This window comes from Leptonychotes weddellii, chromosome X (genome assembly GCF_054177405.1).
Source record: "Leptonychotes weddellii isolate Sample4059 chromosome X, ASM5417740v2, whole genome shotgun sequence".
Lineage (NCBI taxonomy): Eukaryota > Metazoa > Chordata > Mammalia > Carnivora > Phocidae > Leptonychotes > Leptonychotes weddellii.
The window spans coordinates 1,270,054-1,282,495 of NC_138385.1; the positions used below are offsets into that span (position 1 = coordinate 1,270,054).

Sequence of the window (12,442 nt, forward strand, 5' to 3'; positions counted from 1 at the left end):
CCCCCCCCCCCCCCCCGGTGAGCACGGACCGAACCGTGTGAGGGAGCCCCCGGGTAGCTGGACCACCCTGAGTCCAGGGTTGTCAGGGCCAGGCAAGTGTCGGGTGCAGAGCGGGCCAGAGCCGACCTGACACCGCTCCTTCCCTCCCCAAGTTCCAACGTCCTTCTGGATGAGAGACTGATGCCCAAACTGGGAGACTTTGGCCTGGCCCGTCTCAGCCGTTTTGCAGGGGCCAGTCCCGGCCAGAGCAGCACGGTGGCCCGGACACGGACCGTGCGTGGCACCCTGGCCTACCTGCCTGAGGATTACGTCAAGACAGGGAGACTGGCCGTGGACACGGATACCTTCAGCTTCGGCGTGGTGAGCCCCTGGCCCCTTTGCTGGCTTGGGGGTGGGGGAGTTGTGGCCAAGCAAAGGCAGGAGGGCCTGAGTCATTCCATATGAGACCGGAGGCCAATCTGGCAGGAAGCTAACAGGAGCCTCAGCTCAAGAGCCCCTCTCTACTTGACATGGGCCCCTCCCATGAGGGCCCTGCATCTCATTTCATATGTGTAATTTTGCAGTCCTTTTCCTCAAGTGGGCCCTCCAAACCACCGAAGCATCAGTGCCATAGCCCGCCCTCATCTGCCCGTCTAAGGGCTGTGCCCCTGTCAGCCTTAGCGGCCTCTTTGGGCCAGGCCGCCCTGTCCACCCCGCAAGCCCCGCCGCATATGGCCCTCCCTGCCAAGCCCCCGGGAGCCACTGCAACACTCTCTGTCCTGCCCTCTCCAGGTAGTGCTGGAGACCCTGGCCGGCCAGAGGGCCGTGAGGACGCATGGTGCCGGGACCAAGTATCTGGTGAGCCTCCTGAAGTGGGGCAGGGACGGAGGGAGGCGGGCAGGGAGGCAGAGGGGAGAGGGAGGGAGGGAGGCAGGCAGGGAGGCGCTACTCCTGATAACCAACAGGTGCAGCCCTGGAGGGTGGAATGATCTGGAACGCAGTGCCCCACAGAAGCCAGCCTCTGCTGCTGCTGACTCATCTTTGAAAGTAGGCAGGGCTCCAAACAGCTTCCCTTGACCTTGCTCAGGAAAAACATGTCTTTCTTCTGCAGATGCTAGGGGCCTTTCCAGACCCCGCCTGGGCCGGGAGTGGGGAGGGGGTCGTCCCAGCAAGGCAGTCCCAGTGCTCTGGGACCAGAAGCTACAGCAGAAAACAGAGCACAGGGCCCTGGGAGAGGCTGTGGTGGGCAGTCGGGCGCGCCGTAGATGAGCGCTCCACATTGGGGCGGAGCTGCCCCCGCCCCTTGGCTGAGACAGGAGGCGTGGGTTCTAGTCCCAGTTTGACAGTGGTCCTCGCTGGGCCCGCTTCCCCACATGTGAACAGACCTTATACACGTGCCGTGCTCAGAGCCTTCTCGGGCCCGGAACGCATCCGGTCACGTTTGTTCTTTACGTTTTACAACTGGTATACCTCCTGCTGCTCCTGTTCCTGGCCTGGGGCTGTTTCTGTCCATTACCGGGTCTCGGTGGGTCAGGCTACAATCGGGGAGCCAGCCAGGAGCCCTCCTTCCTTCACCATCTACATCCGTCAGCACGTCCTGTTGGCTCTGTGTGTAGAGCCAACCCAACTGAGGCTGCTCTCCATGTTGTCATAGCTGCCCCAGGGCAGTGGGCCAGACCCCTCAGGGATCCTTCTTTGGGCTTCTTTGGACCCTTCCTATTTGTTCTCCATGTCACGGCCAAAGCGATCTTTCAAAAACAGAAAAAGAGATTGTGGAAGCCCCTTTGCCTTCCCACCGTGCTTGGGGTGAAGGCCCAATCCCTTAACATGGCCACAACTCCCCAGGTCCTGCTATCACCAACCTTCTCTCTGTCCCCCAAACTCAGCTAGCTTCCCGCTGCCTGCCCCAGGGCCTTGGTTTGAACCTTTCCTTCTGCCTCAAAGGCCACCCCCCGACCCAGGTGCTTCCTCCTGGTCCTTCCCATCTCAAAACCCAGGACAGCCTCCAGTTCCGTTTGCACCCCTGGGTACCTCTCTGTGAGGTACTCCCTTTCCTCCTCGGCTCTGACCTCTGGCTAATCTGTGCCTTCAGATCTCAGCTCCCAAGTGCTACTTGCTCAGGCCTTGGTCAAAAGCCCCATGGGCCCGTCTGTCGAAGTTTTCCGTTGGTTTAGAGGCTTGTCAGTGTCTCTCCCACAGCAGGAGGTCAGTTCTATGAAGGTGGGCCCGGGGTGCTCTGTCACTAGATCCCTAGGGCCTTGGGGCAGTGCTGGGCACACAATGGGTGCTTAATAAATCTTAAGAAAGACCACAGGAGTCAGTGATGAGAGCCTGGGGAATGGGGCTGAAGGCATCCTCGCCCCCGCCCCCCCCCCCGGCCCCGTGGCCACGCTCATATTATCTGTCCCACAGAAAGACCTCGTTGAAGAAGAGGCCGAGGAGGCCGGGGTGACTTTGAAAAGCACCCAGACCACACTCCAAGCAGGTCTGGCCACAGATGCCTGGGCTGCCCCAATTGCCACCCAGATCTGTAAGAAGCACGTGGACCCCAGGCCTGGGCCATGCCCACCCGAGCTGGGCCTGGCCCTGGGCCAGCTGGCTTGCTGCTGCCTGCACCGCCGGGCCAAGAGGAGACCCCCCATGACCCAGGTAGCCCTGGGCAGGGGGAAGGCCAGTGGGGATGGAAAGTGGTCGAGACTCTGGCTGCCCATGGCAGGTGGTAGCCCATCAGGGGCCCCGCATTCCGGGTGCTGCCCATGCCACCTGCCAGACCTCAGATGTTGGTAGCTTGCCCTTCAGTTCTGCTGAGGGTGCCTGGAGCCTCCTGCGGAAGCCCACTGCTGGAGAGAGAGAAGCGAAGGGCTTTTCCGGCGCCCCCTTCTGGGTGTTCTGTGCCGCCGCAGCTGCCCGACCCTCCCCTCTTCTCCCCTGACGGGTGAGAACGGAGACGCCCCGTTTGAGGGCAGCAGGGCAGTGCGATTTGCCTTCCAGCAGACAGAGAAAAGCCATTCTCAGTCCTTCGTTTCGGTGGCCGCGACTTCTCAACATTCCTTGCGACAGGGATGAAAAGGCAAGGGACGTAGCTTTCCCAGCTTCGCGGTCCCTGCAGCAGCCCTGTGGTGGGACCGCGGTGTTCTGGGGCAGGGCCCTCTGACGGGACGGCCGTGCGTGGTCTGAGCGGCCGGCGTGGCCTGCCCGTGGAGCTGGGGAGCGGCCCGGCCCAGCCCACTCCCCCTGAGAGCCCCCTCTCTCCTCACAGGTGTATGAGAGTCTGGAGAAGCTGCAGGCGGCCGTGGCAGGACCAGCCCTGCAGCCAGAGGCTGCCAGCCGAGGCCCCTCTTCCCCGCAGGAAAACTCCTACATTTCCCTCACTGGCAGTGCCCCACGTGGTGCCAGCCCACTGCAGCCCCTGGCGGTTCCCTCAGGAGCACCAGCCCAGGCTCCGGAGTGGCTCCAGAAAGGCCCCAACCAGCCCGTGGAGAGTGACGAGAGTGTGTCCGGGCTGTCTGCTGCCCTGCATTCCTGGCACCTGAGCCCGAGCTGCCCCCCGGGCCTGGCCTGGCCAGGCAGCCCCGGGCAAGGGGCCACCGTGTGGGCCCCAGCAGCCCTTGGGCAGGCCGGCTGTACTCAAGGGGGCGCCACCCAAGAGTCGAGCTGGGGGAGTGGCCCAGGGCCCCAGCTGACAGCTCTGGAAGGTAGCTGGGGACAGGTGCCCAGAAGAGGGACCGGGGGCCTCTTTTGGTGACAGTCCCCATACTCCCTGCCCCCAGCCTTCTGGGAGGAGAGAACTGGGGGCCTGCTCTTAATCTCACTCCGTCCTTAGCAAGCTCCAGGCCCTGCCCTCCAGGTGGGTGAGAAGGGGCCAGGAGCTCACTTCCTGAAAGCCGGGAACAAGGAAGGCTTTATTCAGGACTGGGTTCCTGGCCTAGCTGGGAGCCCGGGCGACGGCATGGCCCCTTCCAGGCCCTTCCTTCAGAGACGGCACGGAGGACTTCTGTCCCAAAGGGTCAGGGAGCTAAGCTGGGGGCTGGGAAGACCCGTGAGGCCAGCGGCGTCACTGAGGAGTGCCCAGGGACCGCGGCCTCGGCAGCTGAGAGGTGCTCTCTCTGCCCCAGGATCGCTCGTGAGCAGCTCCGCCTCATCGCGGCCGCCGCGGATCGTCATCAACCCGGCCCGACAGAAGATGGTGCAGAAGCTGGCCTTGTATGAGGATGGGGTCCTGGACAGCCTGCAGCTGCTGTCATCAAGCTCCCTCCCAGGTACCCCTGGGACTGGCCCCATACTCGAGGGACAGGGCTTGGCTGCGCTCTGCAGCTGGATGGCCAGCCTCCAGGGCCGCTCGGGCATGCTTCCTCATGCCAGCCCCGAACAGCACAGTGTTTGTTCCCATCGGGCATGGACAAGGCCCCTGCTCCCTGAGGGCGTGGGACAGCTCAAAGGCAGGCCACCCCTCTTGACGATGGCCAGAAGCCCAGCCTGCCCCCGACGCCTCCCCCAGGAAGTTGTGTATTCTGGACAAGGCCTTGTGCGAGCTCCCTCGCCTCCTCCTCGCAGCAACACCTTCCCTTAGCCTGGGGGTGCCAGCCCCCCCCCATTGCTTCCAGAACATATGAAGCTGCAGCAGGTACTTTCCCTTCCAGGTGCCATTTGAAACCCCTAATTCCAGGGAATGCCCAGGAGCTGAGATGACAGCACAGTCCAGCCCTTGAGCCAGGCCTTCTGGCAGCTGGGGAGCCTCCCCCGCTTACTAACTGGTATTTCTTCCTTCTACAGGCTTCGCTGTGGAACACCAAAACAGGCAGGGGCCCGAAGAGAGTGATGAATTTCAGAGCTGATCTGTTCACCTGGCACATTCCCCAAACCTGGAAGTCAAAGTTCTCATAGTCGGAAGTTCTCATGGCTCTCGAATCCTCAGCAGCCCGTGGGCGGTGGGGGGGTGGGGGCCTCCTCTGCACAGGGGAGAGCAGGTGGTGGCCCCAGCTGCGCTCGGGGTGTGGGCACAGGCCGGGCTCGGAGCGCCCCCGGCCAGCTGCTAGAAGCTGTCTCAAGGCCTGCCTTCGTTCCAGCATTTGGGGGACAGGAAAGCCGTTACTGTCGGGGCGGAGAGGTGAGCGGGGTGGCCAGTCCAGTAGGATGGAGCAGGGAGCTGGCTCCCCTAAGACCTGGGCAGGGCAGCCCTTAGGCCTTCTCTTTGGACTTGGCTGAAGCCCCAGGGAGAAGAGGCTGCTCTGTAGGAGAGAGCATATGAGGCCTGGGGCCCTCCCAGCCTCTTGTAACTTGAAAAAGTAAGGTGTGGCTGTTCTGTGGTTCGGTTCACGCACGAGACACCCGAGAGCCCGGCAGTGCCCTCTCAGGCTGCACCAGGGACCCGGGAGCAAAGCCTAACGTGATGGCCTGCCGGCCAGGCCACCCCTGGGTGCGCCCGCCGACGGGTGCCAAGCCAGGTCAGGCTCCAGAGGCCACTGGCTCGGTCTCACTCAGGGCCAGGCAGTGACAATGACAGAGGGGCCACTGCCCAGGTCTGGGCTAGGCCCAAACCTTAAGTTACCCAGACAGCGAGAAGCCCCAGGAAGGTGGGGAGTTGGAAGCAAGGCAAAGAAGGAGGAAGAAGAAAATCGGACTCACATTTTTAAAAGCAAGTCAGGTTTCATGTAATTGAGTGTCTTGGAAAGATGTTTTATCTGCGACCATGAGTCACACTACATGCCCCACGAAGCTAGGCGTTGCTGAAGTCCAAGTTGTCCAGGAGGAATAAAAGCTTACGTCTCAACCTCTGGCTGTACTCGCGGAGTTTGTTGCGCTGAAAGGCTTGAGTCTTTCCAATGCTTCTCATCTCGGGGTTCCTAACTCCAACCCCGACATCAGACATGCTGCCCCATGCCCCACTAAACAAATCCTCCAGAGGCCCTCCTTTCCACACCCATGTTTTTTTTTATGGTTTTGATGCTATTGTAAATGGTATCTTTATTCCATTTTCTTTCCTTTGGGGTTGGGGGGGGCAGAAGGAGAGAAAGAGAGAGAATCTCAAGCAGGCTCCGTGTCCAGCGTGTGAGCCCAACTCGAGGCTCCATCTCCTGATCCTGAGATCATGACCTGAGCCAAAACCAAGAGTCCGACACTCAACTGACTGAACCACCCAGGTGCCCCTTTATTTCATTGTCTAACTGATCATTGATAGTTTCTGGAAATGCAATTCAGCTTTTTAAACTTTATTTATTTTTAAAGATTTTACCATTTCAGAGGGGGAGAGAGAGCATGAGCAGGGGGAGTGGGAGAGGGAGAAGCAGGCTCCCCACTGAGCAGGGAGCCCGATGCGGGGCTCGATCCCAGGACCCTGGGATCATGGCCTGAGCTGAAGGCAGACGCTTAACGACTGAGCCACCCAGGCGCCCCCCAAATAAAATCTTTAAATTTCTTCAGATATTGGGCCATTTGGATTTTGTTTCTTCTTCCTGTGTCTGTTTCAGAAATTTGTGTCTTTCAAGGAATTTGCCTGTTGTATCTAAGTTGACATAAAGTTAATGATACCCCTTTATCAACCCTTTATAGGATCTGCACTGATGTCCCCTCTCATTCCTTGTATTGGTAGTTTGTGTCTTTCCTTCTTTCTTGATCAGCCTAGATAGAGGCTTATTGGTCATTCTAAGGAACCAAGTTTTGGTCTCATTGATTTTTCTCCATCGTTTATCCATTTTCTATTGATGATTTCCACTCTTTTATCATTTCCTTTCTTTTACTTAGTTTGGAGTAATAAAACTTATTTGGGGCTTAACTTGCTCATCCTTTCCAGCTTCTTAAAGTATAACCTTAAATCATTTATTTTAAACCTTTTTATCGGGGCACCTGGCGGGCTCAGTCAGTGGAGCATGTGACTCTTGATCTCAGTGTCGTGAGTTCAAGCCCCACGTTGGGCATGGTGCTTACTTAAAATTAAAAAAAAAAAAATTAAACCTTTCTTTTTCTAACATAAGCATTTAAAGCTATAAACTCCCTTTAAGAACATCTTTAGCTGCATTCTATGCATTTGGATATGTTCTGTTTTCATTATCATTGAGTTCATAATGTTTTCTAATTTCCCTTGTGATTTACTTCCTTAACCAATGACCTTCTTGGAAGTGTATTTAATTTCCAAATATTTGAGAATTTGGCCTATATCTTTTTGTTATGTGTTTTTATTTATTTTTTTTAAAGATTTTATTTATTTATTTGACACAGAGAGAGACACAGCGAGAGAGGGAACACAAGCAGAGGGAGTGGGAGAGGGAGAAGCAGGCTTCCCGTGGAGCAGGGAGCCCGATGCGGGGCTCGATCCCAGGACCCCGGGATCATGACCTGAGCCGAAGGCAGACGCTTAACGACTGAGCCACCCAGGCGCCCCTGTTATGTGTTTTTAATTACATTAATTACATTGTAGTACAGAGAATTTACTCTGTCTGATTTCATTTCTTTTAAAATTGAGACTTGTTTTATGACTTAGCATATGGTTTAGCTTGGTGAATGTTCCATGCTTATTTGAAAAGAGTGTATGTTCTGCAGTTGGGTGGTGTGTTCTATAAATGTCAATTAGCTCAAGGTGGTTGATAGTGTAGTTCAAGTCTTCAGTATCCTTACTGATTTTCTCTCTACCAGTTGTCTCTGGCAGACTGAGAGGGAAGTATCACAGTCTCCAAATGTAATTATGGGTTTGTCTTTCTCCTCCTGGTTCTGTCAGAGTTTGCTGCATCTAATTGAAGCTCTTGTTGGGTGCATACACATTTAGGAATGTTATGTGTTCTTTTTGTTTGAAAGATTTTATTTGAGAGAGAGGGAACACAAGCACGGGGAGGGGCAGAGGGACAAGCAGACTTCCCGCTGAGTGGGGATGCCCAGCGCGGGGCTCCATCCCAGGACCCTGAGATCGTGACCTGAGCTTAAGTCGGACGTTTAACTGACTGAGCCACCCAGGCGCCCTGGACTGTTATGTGTTCTTGATAAATTGACCTTTTTATTATCAGGAAATGCTCCTCTTTATCTCTGGTAATGTTCCTTCTTTTGACATCTGCTTGGTCTGGTGTAGCCAACCCACTTCCTTATGCTTAATTTATTTCTCTATATAACTTTTTTCTGTTCTGTTCTTTTAACTTGTCTGTGTCTTTATTTAAAGTGCAACTATAGACAGCATGTGGTTTGGGCTTACTTTTTTAAAGAGTTATTTATTTATTTATTTATTAGAGAGAGAGAGAGAGAGAGAGCATGAGAGGGGGGAGGGTCAGAGGGAGAAGCAGACTCCCCGCCGAGCAGGGAGCCCGATGCGGGACTCGATCCCGGGACTCCAGGGTCATGACCTGAGCCGAAGGCAGTCGCTCAACCGACTGAGCCACCCAGGCGCCCCTCTTCAACTCCTTCTAATCTGCGTCCACCCCACCACTCTGCACCACAGTGGTGTGTCAAGAACACCAGTAATCACGTTGCCAAATCCAGTGGCTCCTTTCTGACTTTATCCTATGGGTCCCTCAGGCTGCCCTTGTCTTGTGACCTCTGGAGCACTGCCCTCTCTGTCTCCTCTACACAACCTCTACAAGGTGGGAGCCCCTGAGGGAGCCCCCGGGCCGCCTTCACTACCTCCACGTACTCCCGTGCTGACCTCACTCATTGTCACGGCTCTAAGCACCATCTATGTCTTGGCCGCTCCCAAATGACACGTGCAGCAGTGTACCCTCCCCGAGCTGTTTACCCATGCTTCCAACTGCCTACCAGACATGTCCTCTCCATGGCTCACAGACACCGTAGGCCTAAATGAGAAGATGGAACTTTGGATTCCCAGTCACCAGAAGCTTGCTGTCTGAGTGTGTAGCGGGACCACCCCCCACCTTCCACCCGGCTGTCCAAGCCAGGTCCTCAGAAGTTAGGCTTTTTGAATAGACTTCATCAAGGAGAAAAGTACACCAGCTGTGTGTGTACAGCTCCATGACACAGCTTAGACCACGATATGTCTCCTCCAAACCACCCCAAAATTTAGGGGCTGAGACAATGACATTTCTTTTGCCCACGAACCTGCAATTTGGGCAGGGCTCAGACAGGATGCCTCATCTGCTCCACTCAGTGTCCGCCGGAGTGGTCTGAAGGCTGGGAGCCGGAAGCATCTGGAGGCCCTGCACACGGCTGTCTGCCGAGGACCCTGCTGGGGTTAAGACACCTAAACATACCGAGCGGCTTCCTCCCAGCACTGCTTCTCCCTCTCCCACTGTGACTTCCGCATCTGCTGTTGGACTTCAGGTCGGCAGGGCTGGTCTCTGGGCTGGAATTGCTACTGGTGGCATCTGGCCCTACGCCGGCCAGTAGAGCATAAAAATGCCTACTCTGTCACTCCCACTTGCCGAATTCCATGCCGATTTCTCCCGAGGCCAACCCTGACCCAGGACCCCATGAGAAGCTACAGACGCTGGGTCATAAGGTCAGCTTCAGGGGGTCCTTCCTGACATTTTCCTAAGCAGCACTACCAATTTACCTCCCCCGGGCAGGGTATGAGAGATCCGGTTGCTCCACACCTTCCCCAACACTTGAGAGCGTCCACATGTTTGAGTTGTCGTCACTGTGGTTGTCATTTGCATTTCTGCGATGACAAGCGATGTTGAACCTTAGTTCATTTGCTTATTGGCCCTGTGTACGTGAAAGGCACATTCAAATCTTTCACACATTGTGCAGTTAGGTTGTCATTCTCGGTCATAGGTGAGCAGGCAGGACGTAAGTCTTGGATGATGTGTGTACCATAAAAGTCTTCCGTCACTCCAGAGTTTACCTTTTCACTCTCCTAATGAGGCCTTTTGATGAATAGTTCTTTTTTTTTTTTTTAAAGATTTTATTTATTTATTTGAGAGAGAGAGAATGAGAGAGAGCACATGAGAGGGGGGAGGGCCAGAGGGAGAAGCAGACTCCCTGCTGAGCAGGGAGCCCGATGCGGGACTCGATTCCGGGACTCCAGGATCATGACCTGAGCCGAAGGCAGTCGCTTAACCAACTGAGCCACCCAGGCGCCCTGAATAGTTCTTAATGTTAGTGAAGTCCAATTTATCAATCTTTTCTGTCCTAGGTAATGCTGTCTGTTCTCTGCTGAAGAGATGTTTGCCTATCCCAAGGTCATGAAGATATTCTCCTTTGACTTCTAGATGCTTCATTGCTTTACCTTTCATATTTAGGTCTATGTTACATCTCCAGTTGATTTTTGTTTTTGGTGGTAGGCAGACATCAAGATGTCCTTTTTCCCCCCCCAACATGGACATCCGATTTATCCCACACCAGGTGGTAAAAACACTATCTTTCCCCACAGAACGAAAGTGGGGACTCTGTCAGTCATCGATCCGCTAGCTGTCTCTTTCTAGCCTTGGTCCTGCCGCATCAGCGTCTCTGCCTATGCCCGCACCCACACCACACTAGCTTTGTTACTCCGGGTGTTCTTCATGATCGGCTTTCCTCCTGTAGGCCGTTTGCATTTACATATAGACGATACAGCAATTGGAACACTCATCCACTGCTGATGGGAATGTAAAACGGTTTGGTACGACCATTCCACTTGTAGGATGTCCGCAAGGGAACTGAACTCATACATCCACACAAAGCCTGGTACACAACAGCCAGACAGTGGAAACAACCCAAATGGACATCAGGTGACTGGACAAGCAAAGGGCATGTTCCTACAATGGAAGACTACTTAGCGATAAGAAAGGAAGAACCCGCGGTCTCAGAATCACTAAGCGGAGTGAAAGGAGCAGACCATCCGTACACAGTTCTAGGCAGTGCAGACTTATCTCTTGGGACAGAAACCCGGTCAGCGGCCGCCTGGGAGTGGGCGGGGAGGGAGGGGCTGCAGGGAGGGGTGACCAAGGCCACGAGGAACCTTTGGGGATGATGGTTTCACAGATATAACTTTAACAGTGTAGGCTTTATTTTTGTTTTCCACAGTGTAGGCTTTAAATAACAGTGCAGTTCCTTTTATATCAATTCTACCTCAATAAAGTTGTTTTTAAAAAAATACATTGTCTCTTTTAAGCAGCATTTTGTTGGGATTCCCCCCGCTTTTATCCAGCCCTGCAATCATTGTTTATCCATTGACATTCTAATGTATTGACCAATATGGTTGTCTCTGTGTGTGTGTGTGTGTGTGTGCGCGCGTGTGTGTCTATTGTGGAAAATACACATGACAATACCTATCATTGGAGCTATTTGTATACAATTCAGTGGCATTAAATATTCATAATGTGGTGTAACCATCACCACTCTCTGTACCCCAGAGCCTTTCCGTCCTCCCAGCCGGAGCTCTGTGCCCTTTAACCAGTAACCCCCACGCCCCACACACAAGTGCGTGAGCACGCGCGCGCGCGCACACACACACACACACACACACACACACAAGCACACAGTTCTGTTTTCGGGCGGTTGCCCCATCTGCTCCTTGTTCCCTCCTTTCTCCTTTTTCTTTTTCTTTCTTTTAATGATTTTATTTATTTATTTGACACAGAGAGAGAGAGAACAAGCAGGGGGAGTGGCAGCAGAGGGAGAGGGAGAAGCAGGCTCCCCACTGAGCACAGAGCCTGACATGGGGCTCGATTCCAGGACCCTGGGATCACGACCTGAGCCGAAGGCAGACGCTTCACCCAGGCGCCCCTCCTTTCTCATTTTTTCATCTTCTTTCCGTATCACTAGTGTTATGACTCTAGGGTTACCCTCATGCATCCCTGCATTTACCCCCCCTCGCTTTCGACACTGTTCTTTTCATACATTTTATTTTTTTTTAAAGATTTTATTTATTTATTTGAGAGAGAGAATGAGACAGAGAGAGAGAGCATGAGATGGGGGAGGATTAGAGGGAGAAGCAGACTCCCCGCTGAGCAGGGAGCCCGATGCGGGACTCGATCCCGGGACTCCAGGATCATGACCTGAGCCGAAGGCAGTCGCTTAACCAACTGAGCCACCCAGGCGCCCCTTTTCATACATTTTAAATCCCCAAAGGCATTACTGCTTTTATTTTAAACAGTCCATTTTTACTTACGTTTACTCACATATATTCCCTTTCTAGTGCTCTCCATGCCTTCTTGCAGATTGGTTCTTCCAGCTTGGATCCCTCCCTTGCTTCCTCCCTCCCTCTCTCCCTTTCTTTCACAAGTTACTTCATTTCTTGGCAGAAAATTGGGTCAAGAAAAGGAGAGGGTACCATCACTATAGAAGACATTAATAAATATTCTGATCCTGACTACTCCTATAAACACTACCAAAGACCCTCTCTGGGTCCCACAACATAGACATCAGTCTATTTCAAGTAACACTGTAGATAACAAATATGCTATGGGGGAAATGTGTGTCTCCTTCATGTGTTTATCAAGAGGGCTGGGGCAAATATGCTAGGGTGTTGAACAGCTTTATTAAGATATAATTCATGCCCACCAGCAGTGGATAAGAGTTCCAATATCTCCATGTTCTCATCAACACT

At 53.9% G+C, this 12,442-nt stretch overlaps 1 protein-coding gene across 3 annotated transcripts in view; it reads left to right on the top strand.

The window, feature by feature from the left end:
- Positions 1–5,749, top strand: part of IRAK1 (interleukin 1 receptor associated kinase 1) — an 8,924-nt gene extending 3,175 nt beyond the window's left edge. For 2 of the 3 annotated variants that reach the window (XM_081808031.1, XM_081808030.1), the window contains 6 exons: positions 153–360; positions 772–837; positions 2,392–2,628; positions 3,239–3,674; positions 4,095–4,238; positions 4,753–5,749. In XM_081808031.1, coding sequence (XP_081664157.1) covers positions 153–360; positions 772–837; positions 2,392–2,628; positions 3,239–3,674; positions 4,095–4,238; positions 4,753–4,814 — 1,153 coding nt within the window. In that variant the 3' untranslated portion in view covers positions 4,815–5,749. Of the gene's footprint in view, positions 1–152; positions 361–771; positions 838–1,090; positions 2,361–2,391; positions 2,629–3,238; positions 3,675–4,094; positions 4,239–4,752 lie in introns of those variants that run through there. The other variant, XM_081808032.1, reaches the window with a different exon arrangement.
- The last annotated feature ends 6,693 nt before the right edge of the window (positions 5,750–12,442 follow it).